The sequence below is a fragment of the Pelophylax lessonae genome, assembly GCF_965119305.1.
Source record: "Pelophylax lessonae genome assembly, chromosome: 1".
In the NCBI taxonomy this organism is placed as follows: Eukaryota; Metazoa; Chordata; class Amphibia; order Anura; family Ranidae; genus Pelophylax; species Pelophylax lessonae.
Genome location: NC_138768.1, coordinates 300,038,791 through 300,059,574, shown reverse-complemented (window position 1 = coordinate 300,059,574; position 20,784 = coordinate 300,038,791). Strand labels below are relative to the sequence as shown.

At 43.6% G+C, this 20,784-nt stretch overlaps 1 protein-coding gene across 1 annotated transcript in view; it reads left to right on the top strand.

Annotated features, from left to right (window-relative positions):
• Window positions 1-20,784, top strand: part of MYO1H (myosin IH) — a gene marked incomplete at its 5' end in the record, with an annotated part of 168,547 nt that overhangs the window by 10,220 nt on the left and 137,543 nt on the right. Inside the window, 2 exons of the mRNA XM_082244127.1 lie at window positions 14,464-14,662; window positions 14,752-14,832. Coding sequence (XP_082100253.1) covers window positions 14,464-14,662; window positions 14,752-14,832 — 280 coding nt within the window. The remainder of the gene's footprint in view (window positions 1-14,463; window positions 14,663-14,751; window positions 14,833-20,784) is intronic.

Here is a 20,784-nt window from a genome sequence, read left to right as displayed (position 1 = left end):
CGCACTGCTACTCTCCACTTTCCGGAAGCCCTGGGAAAATTCTTTATGGATCTCAACATATCCCCCCCAGAATTGCCAGAATGGCAAGGTGACATTCACACAATGGAGCCTCTCCCCCAACCTCAATGGCAAAAAGCTACCAAGAAACATCGTTCAGCTACTCTCTTATGCACACAGGAACGGGTGAGATCCAACAAGCAGTTAAGATGTGAACTCGATCACCAGCTAAACAAGCATAGCCCCCCATTTTATTATACATGGCCAAATTTTTGTTGTAAGATCAATTTTTTTTTCATTTGTTTTTATATTTCTGTTCCTATATGTTGGTCCTAATGCCAAGGACAGGTTTAATGTCTTTTAAGGTTGTCTTTACACTAATTTAGAGATGTTTTTTTATGCAGATTTAAGACAGTTTGCTGGCTTAAATACATAACATATGGATACCTCTGGGGAAAAGGGGGGTGGCAGACCCCGATGTTTCCCATGTGTCTTGGGCGAGATCTCCCACCCGATGGCCCCCCCCCTTTGACCATTGTGTCTTTAGCCATACTTTTATTGGTCATAAAAGCCTATCAGGTAATAGCTACCGGAGACATGGTAGCCCCCTGCTTTTGTTTTTGCAATGCAAACATTTGCATGCCTTGTTCAGATGTTTTGAACACCTATCCTACACACCCCTCCCCCTCTTCCCTCTTTTCTCTATACCTTTCTACTGTCTCCTACCCTTCCTATACCCCCACTATATCCCTATATCCCTAGTGTATGTATTTGCTGTTACATGGATTTCTCTCTGTGATCCCCATGGTGACCGTTAATTTAATATCGATTAATACATGAGGTTTGCATACCTCTGGTAAGAGACATAGTTTGTATAAGGGAAACTAAAAGGCTTAAGTGTGACATTGCTTTCCTCCAGGAAATGCATCTTACACGATTCTAGGACAATATCCCCCTGGACAACATCCCCCCGGACAATATCCCCCCGGGACAACATCCCCCCGGACAATATCCTCCCTGGACAATATCCCCCTAGACAATATCCCCCCTCTAATCCTAACCCTAACCTTCTAACCCTAACCCTATGTCCCAGGGGATATTGCGGGGGGGGGGGGGGATGTTTTCCCGGGGGGATTATGTCCAGGGGGATGTTTTCCGGGGGGATATTGTCCGGGGGATATTGTCTGGGGGGATATTGTCCTGATACCGTTGAGAATGATAGGGGCCCTGTACAATGCACCCTAAGCACAAATTAGGGTTAATGGTTCCCTGAGTGACACGTTTATACTACATAACGGCACCAGACAGGGATGCCCCCTATCCCCTATATTATTTGCCCTCTCCCTTTAACCCTTCCTGGCACATATACGCCTTAATCCTAACATTCATGGAATACAAGTTGATAAATTTGAACACAAATATGCTGCTTAGGCAGACAAAATGTTATTCTATATCCAACACCCCAACATCACACTACCCAATCTTATGGAAGCTTTTAACCACTTTGGAAGAATCTGTAATTTTAAAATAAATCTATATAATTCGGAAATAATTAATATTTCAATGCCCCGAATGGAAGCAAAACAAATTACAACCATTCTTCCCATTCTCCTGGCAACCCCATACCCTTAAATACTTGGGGATACAATTAACCGCTGACCCCTCCACATTGTTTCGCACAAATTATATTCCCCTTCTAAATTCCATTAGGCAAGATCTTCCCAATTGGAACCATTTAGCCACTTCTTGGTTGGGAAGGATAAATGTTATCAAAATGAATGTGTTGCCCAGGGTGCTCATTCTTTTCCAGATGATACCTTTTAAGGTACCTAACAGTTTCTTTAAAATAATGACATCTGTGGTCCTCAAATATGTCTGATATCACTCGCATCCTCTAGCCTCCCTTTCCATACTCACCAGAATGAAAGTGAAGGGTGGGCTGGCCCTTCCTGATTTTAAAAAATATTTCTATGCTATTGTACTAATCGGAATCTCTGATTGAAACACCATCTTCATAATAAGCTATGGGTACATTTGGAACATAGCCTGTGTGGCTCAGATATAACTTCCCAGATGTGGGTACCTATCAAATTCAGAAATCTTTCAGTTTACACTTCCCCTTTATATGAAATAAAATGCAGCACTATAAATTGACTGGTGTATATATTTCATTAAAATAAGAGTCCACTTCAAGATGATATATGGAGCAATCAAATCCACCAGAAACACCTTGGTAAGTGAAAGTCCATAAGGTCAGTGACTGGAACAGTGAGAACCTCCAACACACAAAAGGTAGCCGATTGGCCTGTTACCGGATATATATGACCACTGCTCTCACAATGGTCACCAAACGTCTTATGCTCAAAATGGAAGATCAGCCCCGGAAACTGCCAATGGATAATCCCAAGAGATCCAGGTATCACATCCCAGAGACAGGAACAGTCATACAACACCTCTCCTGGATATTAGGATGCAAAAAAGGGGGAAGACCATAGTGTAGTACGTTCCAACATATGAAAATGTATTTAAAATAAATACACTCACCAAGTATATATGTATAAAAGACCTTCAGTAAAAACATCAGATGCAAAAGTGACCGCTGTGAAGCGGCAAGTCCGTTCCGGCTTGTGATGTTGACGCTTGCTGGAAACTCCGCCTACATGTTTCGCAGGCAACTGCGTCATCAGGGGGGAGTGGAAGACGTCATTTATATCAAACATGTAAATTGGCTATAATCTACCAATACCTATAAATATATAGGATCATAAAAGCATCACCCATCGGGAAGATCCATAAGAGATATTAAAAATTAATAATATCAACAGTATTGACCGTCCAAGATCTTACAGATGAAAGCAAATTGATATAAATATCATTGCCTAAATCTGACCTAAAAAAAAGGGGGATTTAATTCTGAGTCGCAGTCACAAGCCAGAAGGACAATACATTACAAACCATGGAATAATAATACAGGCTGCATAAAAAATTTAAAAATTATAACATTAAACACACATAGTGCAAAAGTTTTATCAGAGGCTAGCTATTATTAATGAATGAATTAATATCAAGGTCTACGTTCAAGCCAGATGGTCTAAGGCATTTCAAAAGATAGATCCACCTAGTTTCCAACTGCGAGATGCCCCTACATAGGTGACTCCCTCGCCAGTTGGATTTGAAAAGGTCAATAACCATAAAAGAGGTCCCAGAGGGATCCCTCCCATGGTATTTGTCGTAATGCTTCGACAAATTGTGCGTGGGAAACCCCTACGGATATTCCCGATGTGCTCGTTCATTCTCACCCTGAACTCCCTAATAGTACGCCCTATGTAGTGTAGCCCACAAGGCCAGGTGATCAGATACACTACGTTTTTCGTAGAACATGTTGCAAAGCATTTGACGTCATATGTTAAATTAGTCGCATTGTACGAGAATTGTGTGTACTTTCTCTGTTTAAAAGATTGATTGAGCAGACAGCACATCGTCTGCAGGGGTAAAATCCTTCCCTGTCGAAAAAGAACGTTGGTCTGACAGGAGGCTCAATTACATTAGGTGCTACCCTCAACCTCAATGGAGGAGCGCCCCTAAAAATAACTGAGGGGTGATCGGGTATGATGGGTCCCAAAACCCTGTCCCCTTTCAAAATGACCCAATGCCTGGCCAAAATCTTTTTCACCATATAATGGTGGGAGGAGAAGGACGTAAAAAAGGAGAAACGGGGTGAGAACTTAACAGTCTCATCTCCCACCTTATTGGCGGATGGAATCTCTCTATCTGGATTTAAAATCAAATCTCTATCCATCTCTGCTACCATTTGAATAGTGGAATCGAGTTCACCTGATCCATAGCCCCTGTCCAAAAAGCATCCCTTCAGAACCTGGGCCTCTTCAAGGAAGTCCTGCAATAACGTACAGTTCCTCCTGAGCCTCCGGAATTGACTTTTAGGGACACCCCTCAGCCAGGGTCTGTGATGACAACTTTCCAGGCTAATAAACCCATTACGGTCCGTTTCCTTAAAGAACGTAGATGTAATCAGCCTATTGTTCTCGACCCGGATCCTTAGATCCAAAAATTGTATTTCTTCCCCACTGATGTCATGCTTCAGGGCTATTCCACAATCATTGCCATTCAGGGTGGAGAAAAAGGACTCTAAGGAGTCCCTATCTCCACCCCAAATTAACAATATATCGTCGATATAGCGCCCCCAATAGAGGAGTTCGGGGATGTTCTGTCCATAGATCACCTCATCCTCCCATCTGGCCATAAAGAGGTTGGCCATAGAAGGTGCAAATTTCGCCCCCATGGCCACACCTCTGCATTGGACATAATGGGTGCCCCCAAACCAAAAGAAATTATGCCTGCCCATGGCATAATCCGTGAGGTTAAGGATAAACTCCTGTTGTCTCCTAGGGAGAGACGCATCTTCGTGGAGGAAGTGCTGTACTGCTTCCCGGCCATGATGGTGGGAAATGATGGTGTAGAGAGAGGTCACGTCTGCTCGGTACACTTCCCCTTTACCGAGATCCACTCTAAGCTTATGGGCTAGTATGCAAAAAATATATAAGTGGTCCTACAACTCTCCATTAATGCCAATATTGTGCCAATCCCTCTTCACCCCTGGACAACAAGACCCTAAGTTTTGCAGCTGGCTTCCTAAAACACCCAGTCTTCTGCACAACGTGACGAAAGAACATGGCATAATATCTCTTATATACAATACTCCTCCTTTTCCTTTTTGAACTATTGGAGATATGCCTAATTGCAACAATTCATTAAGCCATACCTCATCCTCTACGTACTCTGGCTGACCTCACCCAACTGGAATTTATCCTAAACGCCAACCAGCCTCCTCAGAAAACCGTATCCCAATTTTATAAAGCTCTAAAAGATACAAACTCTGTCATTACTCCAACCTTCATAAGCGTATGGGAAAAGGACTTACAACAAGTTTTATCACTTACGCAAAAGAGAAAAATTCTTTGACTAGCCCACACATCTTCTATCTCCTCGAAAATCAAGATCAATTATAAGCTGTTAACAAGATGGCATTATACATATGTGGTGAAGTAGCCACCCATGCCCACATCTGGTGGTTTTGCCCATTTATCCATTCGTTTTGGACCACAATCCTAAAATATATTGAGATTATTCAGGGTAAATGATGACCCTTGGGAAGTGTTGTACCACTGTTGGAGAACCAGCAGGCCCATATCGCACATCCATTACTCCCCATCTCCTCAATGCTGCTAAATCTGTCATCCCTGACATTGGAAACAACCAATTATTCCTACAGTTCAACAACGGTTACAGGCTGTAGAGCACATTTACCATATGGAAGGCATCACTTTTGAAAATAGAGGTCTGACCTCTGTATCCCACAAGATATGGAACTGCTGGGTGTCCTTTACTTACTCACCAACATATGCTGCAATAATTTCTCAAACCTAATAATATCTTTGGTTATACATACTTTACATTTTTTTTAAAGTGTACTCTGAGCAGGAACCCCTTCCCCTTTTCTTCTTTTTTTTTCTTTTCCTTTCCCACTAATCCATTTCTTTCCACTATTCTTTCTACCTCCCAAACACGAATTTAGGACTTCCTGATAACGGACGACATTAATACTGAATGGTGTATTTCTGACTGCTAATGTAAGAAATGCTCTGTAAATCACTGGATACTTACCACTGTAACCCGTAATTGTTCAGTGTATGTTATAATACTACAACGCCTTTTAATTGTTCAGATATTGTGAATTTCTTGCAATAAACATTTATTAAATAGAAAAAAAGTGGCTTGCCACGCTGAAACAGTCGGCGGTGCAGGAGCCTTCCATCTAAGAAGTATTTCTCTACGTGTGTAATAGGCTGCATAACAGATAAATAATTTAGTATACCTTCCCATAGCTTGGTCTTCAAAATATGTTAAGTAATAGACATTTGGGGTCCAACTCGAGGGCCAAGTCAGTAACCTTATTAAGGTCACCCAGCACCTGCTCCTAAAACAATTGGAGTGACGGACAGGACCAAACCACGTGTAAAAGGATGCCTCCAGCATACCGCAATGGGGGCAAGACGATGAGACATCAGGGTAGATGGCTGTCAATCTCTGAAGGGTATAATAGGCTCTATGTAGGAATTTAAGCTGTATAAAAGAATCCCTGGCCAATATCATAGTGGTAATATAGGATGATAAACATAAATCAAAAGACATATAATCAGGAAAGAAAAAAAGGGAAGACCTAAAGTTGGACTCATACCATCGTACACATCCAATAGATACAGAAGGCACCAAAACATGAAGATCAAGTACCTCACCACTAAATACTGACTGGCAAACAATAACACAAAAAAACCCCATATACCCCACCTCCTCCCCTACCCCAACACCCAACTATCCAGGAGTCAGAAATAAAAAGCAGGTGCAGTCTCCCGGCATACATCGGGGGCTAAAACTTAAATTAGTGCAAATGTATCCAGGAGGGATCCAAAAACTAAGTTTAAAACAGCAAAATGTTCTGCAATGGCCTAGCCATGAATTAACAATGGAGCAATGTGGATAATGGCTAGGTATGCAGTAGAGTACACAGGCACTATAACGATTCTGACATGGCTTCCACAAAATATTCTCTGGCACCCCAGGGAACAGGGCACTGTAAAGGTATAGGAACAAAAAGGTGGCAAAGTTCTTCACTGCAGAGGGACTGCACCTAAATTGTGGAGGCACCACAGATTCATGTATCCAACAACGCACAATGGCTCATGGACCCACTCACCACCGACTAATAGTCTCTACCCAGGCAGAGGCCTCCTTTGGAGAAGTGAAGAATCTGACTGTCTCACCATCTTCCACCAGCAATTTGGCTGGGAATAATATACTGTACTTCAAAGGACTTCCGTTGTCGTTGGGTTTCCACAGAATAATCATACTCATAGTAGAGCTCTACCAGGGCACTGACCTCTCTGAGCACCAGACTCTTAAAGTGGAGCAGCTAAAGATGAAGGTGCAAGGGGGAACCCCCAGTAGCTAATATGCAATGCTCTCTCCACTGTGACAAATGAGGAAAAGCAAGCATTAGGGAGCAATGTGGTCAGGAGCCGCTCAGTAAAGGCTGTAGGGACATTACCCTCAGCCCCTTTAGGGAGGCCCAGGATTTGCAGATTATTCTTCCATTTGTGATTCTCAGCATCCTCTGCCCAAGCCTCCAGGGATTTTACTTTAACATAAGGCAATATGGCGGGTTTGAGACTGCAACTTTCCCCTTGTTATATCCCAGGGAGAGCACTGAAGCAGAGGGGCCAAATCCAGGGTCGAAAAGGACAGTCTGACAGCCAAGAAACAGGCATTTTAGGAAGGAGTGGTAAGCAATGGTAATCTACATCTTAATAATCTACATCTTTTTTGACAGGCTTGCTAGCACTATGATAAAGTGAGAATCGGAACGTTAGTCTATGCTCTTCTTATCCAAACTGGAATTGTGGGGTGTTTTTAAAGTGTTTTAATGGCTTAAAGTGTTACTAAACCCCCAACAGTAAATTTTGACTGTATATGCAGTAAAGCATGCTTGTTATACCCACTGTGGAACCTAAGGGGTTAATCCGCAGCATTGTGTAAAAAGACTGTTTTATCCTGTCTTCTCTGATCCTCCCCTTCTTTTACAAGCTTTAACCAGTGCTATGCCAGACACTGATAGAAGTCACACGACTGCTATATACTGCTGATGAGAAAAGGTATTTAGCAGTTTATATTTATTAAAATAATTGCATTTCCATGTTCTGTGTACTGTGGGAGACCAGATATAGTGAATGCAGGGTCTGAGATTAGTAACACTTTTTAAGGTTTCATTCTCTGCATTAAGGTAAAAAACATTCTATGCCACAGGACTCCCCCATCCCCCTTATACTTACCTGAGTCAGATCTCAATCCAGCTCTGTGCCCAAGAGCAGCACGCTCTCCCTCCTCACAGGGCAATTTAATAGCAGAGGGAGCCATTGGCTTCACTGCAGGCAATCAAATCATGTGAAGAGGGAGCAGGCAACAGGAACAAGCCGCACTGCCTGTGTGTATATAGACGCAGGCAGCATGGCTTGGGATTGAGCCAGCTTGAGTGCCCCCATAGGAAGCAGCTTCCTATGGGGGCACTCACAGAAGAGGTGAAGCCAGGAGTGCTGGCAGGGGAACACAGAAAAGGACAGTCGGGGCAGCTCTGTGTAAAACCCTTGCACAGAGTAGGTAAGTATAGCATGCCTATTTGAAAAAAAAAAAAAAAAAAAAAAAAAAAAAGGTTGCAGTCACTCTAAAGGCTTCAAATGCTTCATGAAGATTTGAAATGGTTTATATATAAAGCTTGCTGTACTCTTATTGAGTCTAAGTGTATAAATATAATACGGTAAATAATTGTCATGTACCTGGTTAGTGAGCCTGGCATGACGAGGAAGGTCTCTCATACAGCTCTGGTTTGGGGGCCGCTGGTAGTGAGACAGTAGCCAAGAGAGCACAGCTGGGTATAAATGCCTGTGATCAGTCCAGTAGTCTGCATGGGTAGCAATTGTCAGCAGGCAGATGTGGCAGCAGGCCAGCAGCAGAGCCACATGTGAGCTCCCTGGACTGAGGGAGCTGTATCAGGGTGGTTGAGCTGGATGCAGGGTTAGACAAGCTGGGTCGGTAACAGTCGGGCAGATCAGGCATAAACTGCAGGCAGCAGGTTAGTCGAGTCACAGTCCATTGTCAGCAATGGTGAGGCAGATCAAGCAAGAACAGGAAGCAGAATCCAGAGACAAGTTGAGGTCAAGGCCGGTAGCAGACAAGCATGATCAGGAGCAAGCTGGGTGAAGATCAGAGGTCAGAAGCAGGAGTCAGGAATAAAGCACACAGAAGCTGTAGACCAAACAGCAATGAGCCAATGCTGCAGCCTTGTTTAAATAGCACATCTGCCCAGTCAGTTGGCGGCCTGTGCATACATATGTGCCTGGAAACTTCACCTGTGCTATGGGTAAGCCTTCCCTGACAATAATTTAAATACTGTGTATTGCTGATAAAATAAGTATTGAACACGTCAATATTTTTCTAGGTAAATATATTTCTAAAGGTGCTACTGACATGAAATTTTCACTGCATGTCAGTAACAACCCATGCAATCCAAATATACAAAGAAACCAAAACAAATAAGTTCAGAAATTAGGTTATGTGTAATAAAATGGAATGACATAGGGAAAAAGTATTGAAGACGCTAACTGAAATTTTTTTAATACTTTGTACAAAATCCTTTGTTAGTAATGACAGCTTCAAGATTCCTCCTGTATGGAGAAACTAGTCACATGCGTTCATCAGGTGTGATTTTGGCGCATTCTTCCACACAAACAGACTTCGAATCTTGAAGGCTTTGTGGGCCTATTTTAGGACTTCTGATATTTAGTTCATTCCGTAGATTTTCCATTGGATTCAAGTCAGGTGATTGGCTGGGCCATTCCAGCAGCTTTATTTTCTTTCTTTTTAACTGATTAAGAGTTTCCTTGCCTTTGTGTTTGGGATCATTGTCTTGCTGAAATTTCCACCCTCGTTTCATCTTAATCATCCTGGTAAATGGCAGCAGATTTTTATCAAAATGTCTTGGTACATTTTTCCATTCATCCTTCCTTCAATGACATGAAGTTTGACAGTACCGTATGCTGAAAAACAGCCCCACACCATGATCTCTCCACCTCCAAACTTCTCTGTTGGTATGGTGTTTTTTGGGAGATGTGCAGTACCATTTGACCTCCAATTATGCTATCCAAAGAGTTAAATTTTGGGCTCATCTGACCTGACTATATTCTCCCATTTATTTCACAGGCTTGTTTAAATATTGTGCAGCAAAATTTAAACGAGCTTCAACATGCTTTTTCTTCAGCAATGCAATCTTGCGTGGTGAGCGAGCATGCAGGCCATGGCAGTTGAGTGTTTTCTTTGAAACAATTGTACCTGCTAATTCTAAAGGCCCGTACACACGAGTCAAAATTCGGCCGGGTATTTTCGCCCGACGACCGATCTGCCGATTTTCGGCTTGTTAGTATGATGCTTCCGACAACCGACTCCGACTTTTTGGCCGAAAAAAATCTGGTGTGCAGGCTATAAAATGTTTGTCCTCCGTCAAAACACGTCCGATTTTCGTGCAGTCAGTACAGATTTCGACAGGGAAAAATCTTATGAGCAAGACTTTGCATGCTCAGAGAAGAAATAACACAAAGAAAGCAAACCAACACATGACATCACTTCTGAAGTAGAATTTTGTCATGCGGGAAAATTCATGTGCAGTCTAGGCACATTCCAACAAACAAAACACCACTCTGGACAACAGATGGACGACCGGTCGGCAGAAATTCGTTGCGTGTGTACTAGGCTTTAGTCTTACTGAAGCTCTGCACAAGTGGTACTTGGCTCAAGGACTACTCTTCCCAATAATTTATTCACTTCTCTGTCAGAAATCAAGTGAGGAGCACCTGGTTGTGGCTGATTTATGGTGAAATTATGTTCTTTCTATTTCTGGATTATGGCCCCAATAGTGCTCACTGGAAACTTCAGCAATTTAGAAATCCTGCTGTAACCAATGCCATCAGTATGTTTTGCAACAATACGGTTGTGATGGTCTTGAGAGAGCTCTTTGCTTTTACCCATTATTAAATGTTTCTTGTTTGACACCTTGGTAAAGAAACCCTTTTTTATAGGTCATCAGTTGAGACTGAACCAGATGATATTAATTTGCACTGACAAGGTTCTGATTTGCTTTATCATTTCTGATAGATTTCAACTGGTGTCTTGGCTTTCCATACCTTTCTGTACCTCCCTTTGTTTATGTGTTCAATACTCTTTCCCTGTGTAATTCCATTTTATTACACATAACCTAATTTCTGAACATATTTGATGTAGTTTCTTTGTATGCATTGATTGCATGGGTTGTTACCCCAATGCAGTGAAATTTTAATTTAAATAAAACCTTTAGAAATATATTTACCTAGAAAAATGGTGCCATGTTCAATACCTATTTTACCTGCTGTAAATATATATACACACACACACATACATACATATGATCGTGTGGACCAGTATTTCTGGGTGTTACTTCCTTATTTCTGTCTCTTGTCACTGCTCCCAGCTCTTTCTGCATCTTCTTCACCTTTGTTTGCCTCCTTTACTTTCTCTCTCTCTCTTCTTAGACATCACCTCTATACTAAATTTTCTTTTTTTTGTGGCACTATAAGTGCACTTCTTCTTTTTCATAACAATAATCAACTTTAAAGCGGAGTTCCACCCAAAAGTGGAACTTCCCCTTTAAGACCTCCTGACCCCCTGACATGCTACATTTGGCATGTCATTTTTTTTTGGGGGGGGGTTCCTAGATTTGACAGGTACCCGCTCCCACTCAAGCAGAAGTTCTCCTCTCCCCCTCCCTTCCTGCAACCTTCTGGGACAGGTCACAGGTCCCAGAAGATTGTCTGTCCACTCAGGACACGCAACGCGACTCGCTGTGAAGCTGCAATCTGTCACAGCCGGGTGCCCACACTAGAGATGATGGCGCTGCAGGGAGAAGAGGGAGAGGACCGAGGCTCCCGCCAGCCCATCGCTGGACTGTGGGACAGGTGAGTGTTTGTTAATTAAAGGCAGCAGCTACACTTTTTAATAAACACCAAAACAGGTGGAACTCCGCTTTAAATACAATGCACCATTTATGCATTTCTATGTGATTTGAATGATCACTTTTCTCCATACAGTATATAGATTTACATAGTATGATTTTTGGGCCTGGTTCCAGATTTAGGAATGGATTATATACATCTCTAATTGGCTAAGGCCTTAAACTCTAGGAATTTAATTTTTTTTTTACCAGCAAACAAGGTTTTTTAAGTTTCTTACAAGTTACAAAATATAGATGTAAGTAATATGACATACATTGGTATAGAACCCAACAGCAAAAACAAACTGATGACATTAAGGTTCGAATATGGCAACACCAGTTCACAGTGTGACAACACAAAAAAAAAAAATGGAGAAAAAAAAAAGGAGAATGATATTGACACACAGATAAACCCCTCAGACAGGCCATAATAAACAATTCATACTTTCAGAGGAGTAACAGCACAGTTTGCCAAAGTATGGTGAGGGATGTAATTCCACAAGCAAATTAAAAGCAGCTCAAAATTTAGTTTACACTGTTGAGAGCATCAAGGTCTACTAAACCACTATGAGTTACAGGTCGACAGAGACTGTAGCTATCCCACATTTGATTATATTTACCCGGACAGCCTAGATTCGTATAGATCACCTTTTAACAAGGAAGAGTATTGTTGGTTTCATAAATCCAGGCTTCAAGGTATAGCCTGTATCCATTTCTGAGCCACCATCTTTCTGGCACTAAACACAGTTTTTAAAGCACAAACTTGATGGTGTGTTTATTCATATCGGAATCGGGGAAAACACCCAATAGGCATTGTCCTTGGATCCATTGTCACCAGAGAAACTTTCTGGTTGTGAAGAATTTAGACAACTTACGCCCAAATTCACTGAATAGGAGGACAGTGACAAAAAAGATGTTCAAAGGTGCCAGTGGAGATCAGACATTTAGGGCACATGTGGCTTCAGGAGAGGCAGAATTTTGCCATTTCCTGCAGGGTAAGATATTATCTATGAAGGATGTAAACTTGAGTAAGCCTATCTGACATTTTAGGGGACATTAACTTACTAGCTTCCAACACCTCACTTCAATGCTCATTATCCAGCTCTCCTACCTCCGCTCCCCATCTAGGCTTAAGGGAGCAGGCAAACTGGGATGCAGATAGAGTAATTAACATGTCATAAAACACGGATATTATTTTTTGCTGGGTCAATCACTGCATATCACAGCCAGAGCGTCCAGAGTAGGTAACACCGAATAATTACCTGCAATTTGCATGTGTAATGCATGCCGTATTTGAAAATTCCGGAATAACATATGGTTTGGAAAGGCAAACTCTGATTTCAGTTGGTCAAAAGGTTTAGGTTTACCTTTATGTAGGTGTAGCACCTTCCTAGGTAGGTGCTAGTGAGAAAGTATAGTTTTGAGCTCTGTCTGCTTACTAGAAGAGCTGTAGGTAAATCTATATTATTCTCTGCCTACCAGAGAGCAGGATCTGTTAGTAAGGTCTGCTCATTGTGCTCAGGATGCAACTCATTCTGTCTGGAGAGTGTTTCACACTGGTCCAATAGGGATGCATGTTGGACAGTGGTAGGAAACCTGACAAATGGGTGATAGGCTTTTGATACAGTCCTGATGATTGACAGAGGGAAAGTGCCTTGGTGCATGTTGAGATACTGTATAAAAGCCAGGAGCACATGTGCTTGAGGTCTTTCATCTAGATAGAGGAGTCCCAGAGGGAGGGGAGACACTGGCGGATCTGTCTCTGCAGTAGAGTGAGTACGGAATCTTGTGTCAAGGGGCCTGACCTGAGGGGGGCCACCCCTGCTCCTAGGATAGTCAGTGGACAGGTGGCGTTTGAAAGGGGATGCTAGTGAGAGTGTCCTGAAGATAAGTTATCATCCAATAAGGGGTTTTGCTGGGAAGTGAAGAGCAAGAGACTTAACCCTTTCTACACTTGTGGTAGTGGGGATTAAGCAGCCTAGCTGCTTCCAATCAACCTAGAAGGCTTAGAGATATAAGTCCTCAGCAAATGTGAATAGTTCAAACTGAAGTATCCCACTATTTCCTTCTCCTATCCGAGTTACAAATAAACATAATAAAAAAACAACACCCCTGGACTGTTTGTGTGACGAGCCATCAGGAGCAAGGAGGGATCAATGAACTATATCTCAAGGTAACCGTGTGCTGGTAATCAGGGGAGCCTGTCAAGTCATTATTCAGGAGGCCCTGCGGGGCCAGTGCTAAATAGGACATGTGAAAGCAAATATATGCACCTTGAGATCCACACAGCTGGGTCAGGGATCTGGAGGATTTTAGTCAGGTGTTTGTGTTGAATTACATTTTTAAATGTTTTTATCTGGTTAGTTATTTGTGAGGAGGTTGGGCTTATGTTGATTTTTGTTCATTGTGTTTTTCTATACTTTTGAATTAATAAAGATTTATTTTACCCTTGGGCACATGTGTGTAAGAGGTGTGTTAATTGGATATACAGTAGGTTTGTTTTATGAATTTTTGGCCCCACTTTTCTACACATTTATGGTATTGCCTATGAATAATATATACAGGAAGTGAGAGGAAATAGTCACAGACAGAACCTCTAAAAAAAACAAAACAAAACAAAACAAAAAAATTTTGGCTGGAGTTGGGCTTTAACAAAATGAAACCAATATTATAAGAGGGGTTTTGACTATCAAAGGTAACATTAGGCATGAAATTAATGTACAGTTTTGAAAGCTACTGTAAATCTTTGGAATGTGGAATGATGTGTCTGTGTTGTCTTTGAGAACTTTTATACATTTCTGTGTTCTGCCTTTCTTTAGCTATGCTATTGCAGATAATGCATATAGGGTAATGTGTTCTGAACGAAACAATCATTTTATCCTCATCTCTGGAGAAAGTGGATCTGGAAAAACTGAAACATCAAAGAAAATCCTTCAGTACTTGGCAATGGCATGTCCAACCACAGAAAAGCTTCAAACAATTAGAGATCGACTTCTTCTCTCCAATCCTGTTCTGGAGGTGGATAAACAACACATAAAATTACCTTTAGTTTGTATAAGTTTCATAGTAAAAGTGAAACACTAATTTTTACATTTGATATTTCCCAGGCTTTTGGAAATGCCAAAACTCTTCGTAATGACAACTCAAGCAGATTTGGAAAGTATATGGATGTACAGTTTGACTACAAGGTATATGTATGCTTCTATTCTTTGCTTTTAGTACATTTCATACTGCAGAAAAAATATAATAGCCCATTCAAACTGTTGAAAGGGCACATGTGTCATGTGCATTTTTTTTGTTTGCATGCATTGAAGCAGTCCATTAATTTTCATCTGGCTGTCAGTATGCCTCTTCATACAAAAACCGGCATCTGCAACATTTTTGTCAACACACCAAACCACAACACACAGGGTATATGCATAGAGCTATAGCATATATATAGTGCTTTTGTTTGCTGTGTATATGTGGTAGAGTGGCATATACCTATGTATTGATATGCATTGTGATAACGCACATTTTACTATGCATTATCGTTTATTAGTGGGAATGCAGCCATAAAGGGCCAATTTTGTAATAAAGGTATACTGCATTCTCAATAGCTAGTTTCTATGATCTGCTTTTTGTTTTTGCACTAACTACAAATACATTTTGGAGTAGACAAAAGTAAATTCAGTCGCAATGTCCTGGATCTGTGAACAGAAAAACAAACTGGCTATTAAACTTAAATAAAATCCCATTTGACAGTAAATCTTGCAAGTACAAATGCAAAAAATGAAAAGGTTTGTGTGTGTGCAGCATTACATAGTTTGTTACTTTTTATCATGATTGGAGTTCTGCTTAGAAAGGTCTTTATAAAGGAATGCATTTGCAAAAGGGGTTTTGTGTACCAGTTTACAATGCGATAGGAAAAGAAAATGGAAAAGAAAAAAATGTAAGCTTAGTTTTTGCCTTGTCTAACCACAACCAGACACTTGCTGGATAGATTCTGCAGCAAAACTAGGAGAGTGGTAGGGCTTGTGGAGAGAAATCACACAATTGTTTTTGCCCAAGTTACATACTACTCTTTATCTTTAGCCTCTTGATGGTTGATAAATATACTATAAATATTTATATACAGCATATTACCCCAATTATGCTTTTGGCACTCAGTAATATTTCTACGTATATATGTGGCTTAGAACATGAACAAAAGAATATTGTCAGGCTTGTGCATAGAACAGCATATACAGTGTTTCCCCAAAAGCCCGGGTCTTATATTAATTTTAGCATCAAAAGACACAGTAGGGCTTATTTTTGGGGTAGGTCTTATCTCCCTACCTGCCTGTCAGTATACCCCTGTGTGAACCTAGTTTAGTGTTTGTAAGATGCTGCAATCCATGACTGTTTTATATAATGTCCAGTGCAGTGGCGGCTGGTGAAGTTTTAAGATGGGGGGGCGCAAGACCCCGCCCTTCTATTTTGACCCCTCCCATTTATCAGAAGCCACACCCCTTATAGACTCCACCCATTTTGTCCCCTATATTTTGCTTGCGTGAACAAATTCTCCCAATATATCACATATTAAGGGGTCTCTCAGTACTAGTATATCCCATAATAGGGAGCAGGGGCCCTATTATGGGATATACTGTGAGAGACACCCTATTATGGGATACACTGACAGAGTGGCACAAACCCCACAGTACAGACCCCGCCAGCACAAACCCCACAGTACAGACCCCTTGGCACTAATCCCACAGTACAGGCCTCCTAGCACAAACCCCACAGTACAGGCCCCCTAGCACAAACCCCACAGTACAGGCCCCCTAGCACAAACCCCACAGTACAGGTCCCCTAGCACAAACCCCACAGTACAGGCCCCCTAGCACAAACCCCACAGTACAGGCCCCCTAGCACAAACCCCACAGTACAGACCCCCTAGCACAAACCCCAAAGTACAGGCCCCCTAGCACTAATCCCACAGTACAGGCCCCCTAGCACTAACCCCACAGTACAGGCCCCCTAGCACTAACCCCACAGTACAGGCCCCCTAGCACTAATCCCACAGTACAGGCCCCCTAGCACTAATCCCACAGTACATGCCACCTTTCAATGTAGTGACCAGCGTACATGCCCCCTTTCAATGTAGTGACCAGTGTGCATGCCCCCTTTCAATGTAGTGACCAGCGTACAGGCCCCTTTCAATGTAGTGACCAGCATACATGTCCCTTTCAATGTAGTGACCAGTGTACATGCCCCCTTTCAATGTAGTGACCAGCATACATGTCCCTTTCAATGCAGTGACCAGCGTACATGCCCCCTTTCAATGTAGTGACCAGCGTACAGGCCCCTTTCAATGTAGTGACCAGCGTACATGCCCCCTTTCAATGTAGTGACCAGTGTGCATGCCCCCTTTCAATGTAGTGACCAGCGTACAGGCCCCTTTCAATGTAGTGACCAGCATACATGTCCCTTTCAATGTAGTGACCAGTGTACATGCCCCCTTTCAATGTAGTGACCAGCATACATGTCCCTTTCAATGCAGTGACCAGCGTACATGCCCCCTTTCAATGTAGTGACCAGCGTACAGGCCCCTTTCAATGTAGTGACCAGCATACATGTCCCTTTCAATGCAGTGACCAGCGTACATGCCCCTTTCAATGTAGTGACCAGCATACATGCCCCTTTCAATGTAGTGACCAGCGTACATGTCCCTTTCAATGTAGTGACCAGCGTACATGCCCCCTTTCAATGTAGTGACCAGCGTACAGGCCCCTTTCAATGTAGTGACCAGCATACATGTCCCTTTCAATGCAGTGACCAGCGTACATGCCCCTTTCAATGTAGTGACCAGCATACATGCCCCTTTCAATGTAGTGACCAGCGTACATGCCCCCTTTCAATGCAGTGACCAGCGTACAGGCCCCTTTCAATGTAGTGACCAGCATACATGTCCCTTTCAATGTAGTGACCAGCGTACATGTCCCCTTTCAATGTAGTGACCAGCGTACATGTCCCCTTTCAATGTAGTGACCAGTGTACATGCCCCCTTCAATGTAGTGACCAGCGTACATGCCCCCTTCAATGCAGTGACCAGCGTACATGTCCCTTTCAATGTAGTGACCAGCATACATGTCCTGCCTGTACCTACCTGTTCTGGCATGGGTCTATTCATCCATCATGGATGAATGGACCCAAGCCAGGCCAGAACAGGTAGGTACAGGCAGGTCACGGTGCAAGAATAATATCCCAAGCCAGGCCCAGACCAGAGTGTGCAGATATAATTATATATATCATCATGGATGGATGGATCATCCATCCATCCATGATGATATATATAATGATATCTGCACACTCTGGTCTGGGCCCGGCCTGGGTAACTTGATAAATCTTGCACCGTGACCTGCCTGTACCTACCTGTTCTGGCCTGGGTCCGTCCATCCATCCATCCATCCATGATGATGATATCTGCAGCAGATATCATTATCATCATGGATGGCATGGCAGGCAATGGATGGCAATGGCATGGATGGCAGGCAATGGATGGCAATGGCATGGATGGCAGGCAATAGATGGCAATGGCATGGATGGCAGGCAATGGATGGCAATGGCATGGATGGCAGGCAATGGATGGCAATGGCATGGATGGCAGGCAATGGATGGCAATGACATGGATGGCAGGCAATGGATGGCAATGGCATGGCATGGATGGCAGGCAATGGCATGGCATGGATGGCAGGCAATGGCATGGCATGGATGGCAGGCAATGGCATGGCAATGGCATGGATGGCAGGCAATGGATGGCAATGGCATGGATGGATGGCAATGGCATGGATGGCAATGGCATGGATGGATGGCAATGGCATGGATGGATGGATGGCAATGGCATGGATGGCAATGGCATGGATGGCAATGGCATGGATGGATGGCAATGGCATGGATGGATAGCAATGGCATGGATGGCAATGGCATGGATGGATGGCAATGGCATGGATGGCAATGGCATGGATGGATGGCAATGGCATGGATGGCAATGGCATGGATGGCAATGGCATGGATGGATGGCTGGCAATGGCATGGATGGCAATGGCATGGATGGCAATGGCATGGATGGATGGTAATGGCATGGATGGCATTGGCATGGATGGCAATGGCATGGATGGATGGCAATGGCATGGATGGATGGCAATGGCATGGATGGATGGCAATGGCATGGATGGCAATGGCAAGGCATGCATTTTTTTGTGAGTGGACAGAGGCCTGAGGAGGAGGAGGAGGACTGAGGACTTACCGGGCTGCTGCTGCACAGGGCTGGACTCTTCTCTCTCTTCCGACCTGAGGCCTGGATCCGAATGCGGTCTGCCGTCCGTCCACGAAGAAGGCCCGCCGCCGCCGCCCGATCCGACTCCTGGTCTCCTCCTGGTCCTGCACTGGTCCTCCTGGTCAGGCGCCGACTCAGCGTCGGCGAGTGCTCTGAGCGGACGGGACTCGGGAGTCTTCTATCTTCTCTCAGCCGTGGCCCGGGAAGGAATGGAACCCGGAAGGCGGAAGCGGTGATCGTGGCGCCGGGGCAGTGCACCGCACCACGCGTCACGTGACCAGATGATGTCCTTCTGTGATTGGTCCAGGCTGGAGTCTGGACCAATCACAGCCAGGTGGGGGTGGCCAAGCGCTCTTTTCTGCGCCCAGGTTACGCCCCAGAAGGCAGCCAATCGGTGCCTCTTCTGGGTGGTAAACCCCACCCCCCCTTTAGCCACCACATAAGCCGGTCAGGCCGGCGAACCCAATTTTTTTTTTTTCCTAACTTTATTGTTTTTTTTTGTCTTTTTTTTTTTTCCTTTTTTTTTTTAGGGGGGGCGGCGCCCTGGCACCCCCTATGCACGGGCCGCCACTGGTCCAGTGTGTGTTTCCTGTAATCTAATAGTGTGAAATACCTTCGGTACCGCACTGCTCAGCTAATCTCCCGCTCTACTCTCCTCTCCTTCTCTTCTCATACGGTAGCTGTCAATAGGGGATCTCAGCCCCTCCCCTCAGAGCGGGTCACAGAAGTGCCAAGCATTATATTATAATAGTGTGAAATACCTTCGGTACCACGCCGCTCTGCTCTGATTTCCCACTGCTCTTCCTTCTCTTCTCCCCCGCTGACAGCTGGGGGTCCTGAGCGGCGCTGTAACAAACGGTATTTCACACTATTCTAATATACGCTCGCGTTTCTGTGACCCGCTCTGAACACTGCAGAGGGGAAGGGGCTGAGATCCCCCACTAATAGTTATGAGAAGAGGAGAAGAGCAGAGCGGGGAATCAGCTGAGCGCCGGGTGGCACTGTACCGAAGGTATTTCACACTATTAGATTACAGAAACACACATTGGACAATATATAAAACAGTATAAAAGTGGATTCTAGGATTTTACAAACACTAAACTATGTTTTTTTTTCAGGGTAGGGCTTATATTGCAACCCTCCCCGAAAATAACAGTAGGTCCTTTTTTCAGGGTAGGTCTTATGCAGGTCTTTGCAAATTTCCACAGTCCAAGGTGACCAGGTAAGGAAGCCACCGGGGCTGTAAATCTGTGAACGGGGGTGAACTTGGCAGGAAAGGTTCTCCAATTAGCAGTACTGGCAGGAATACAAATGGAAGGAAAGTCCAAGAAAACCCATAGTCGATGGATGCCACAAGTCAGGATAAATGCGGAGCTGAGGCATGCACAGAAGCCAGAGTTAGTCTGGAAAACAAGCTCAGGGGACAAGAAAACAAGAACTAAATCTGTCAACCAGGAACAATGAACTGATACTGCTCTCAGGGAGAGGCAGTGTTTTATACCTTGCTTAAAAGAGCAATTAGCTTTAGGTGGACAATGAGAGACAGGAGCATTCTCAGGTAAAGTCAAGCCCCCTAGTGCTGCAGGCAATGCCAGATAAACAAGAGTGGATCCATATAAGTGTGGCTCAGAGGCAGGATAACATGCCCAGAACATCAAAGTTCAAATCCCCTGTTAGGTACTTACGGCGGCCATGTCTGGCCGTCTGCATGGCACAGCAAGAACCGTGACATTACCTATTAAACCATTTTTCTCTTGCTCTCCCCAGGGTTCCCTCCCTCGGCATTACCTTACTGTGGGCAGTTGCTAGTAGTTTTTGGACCCTACCTAAGATGTCCTCTGCT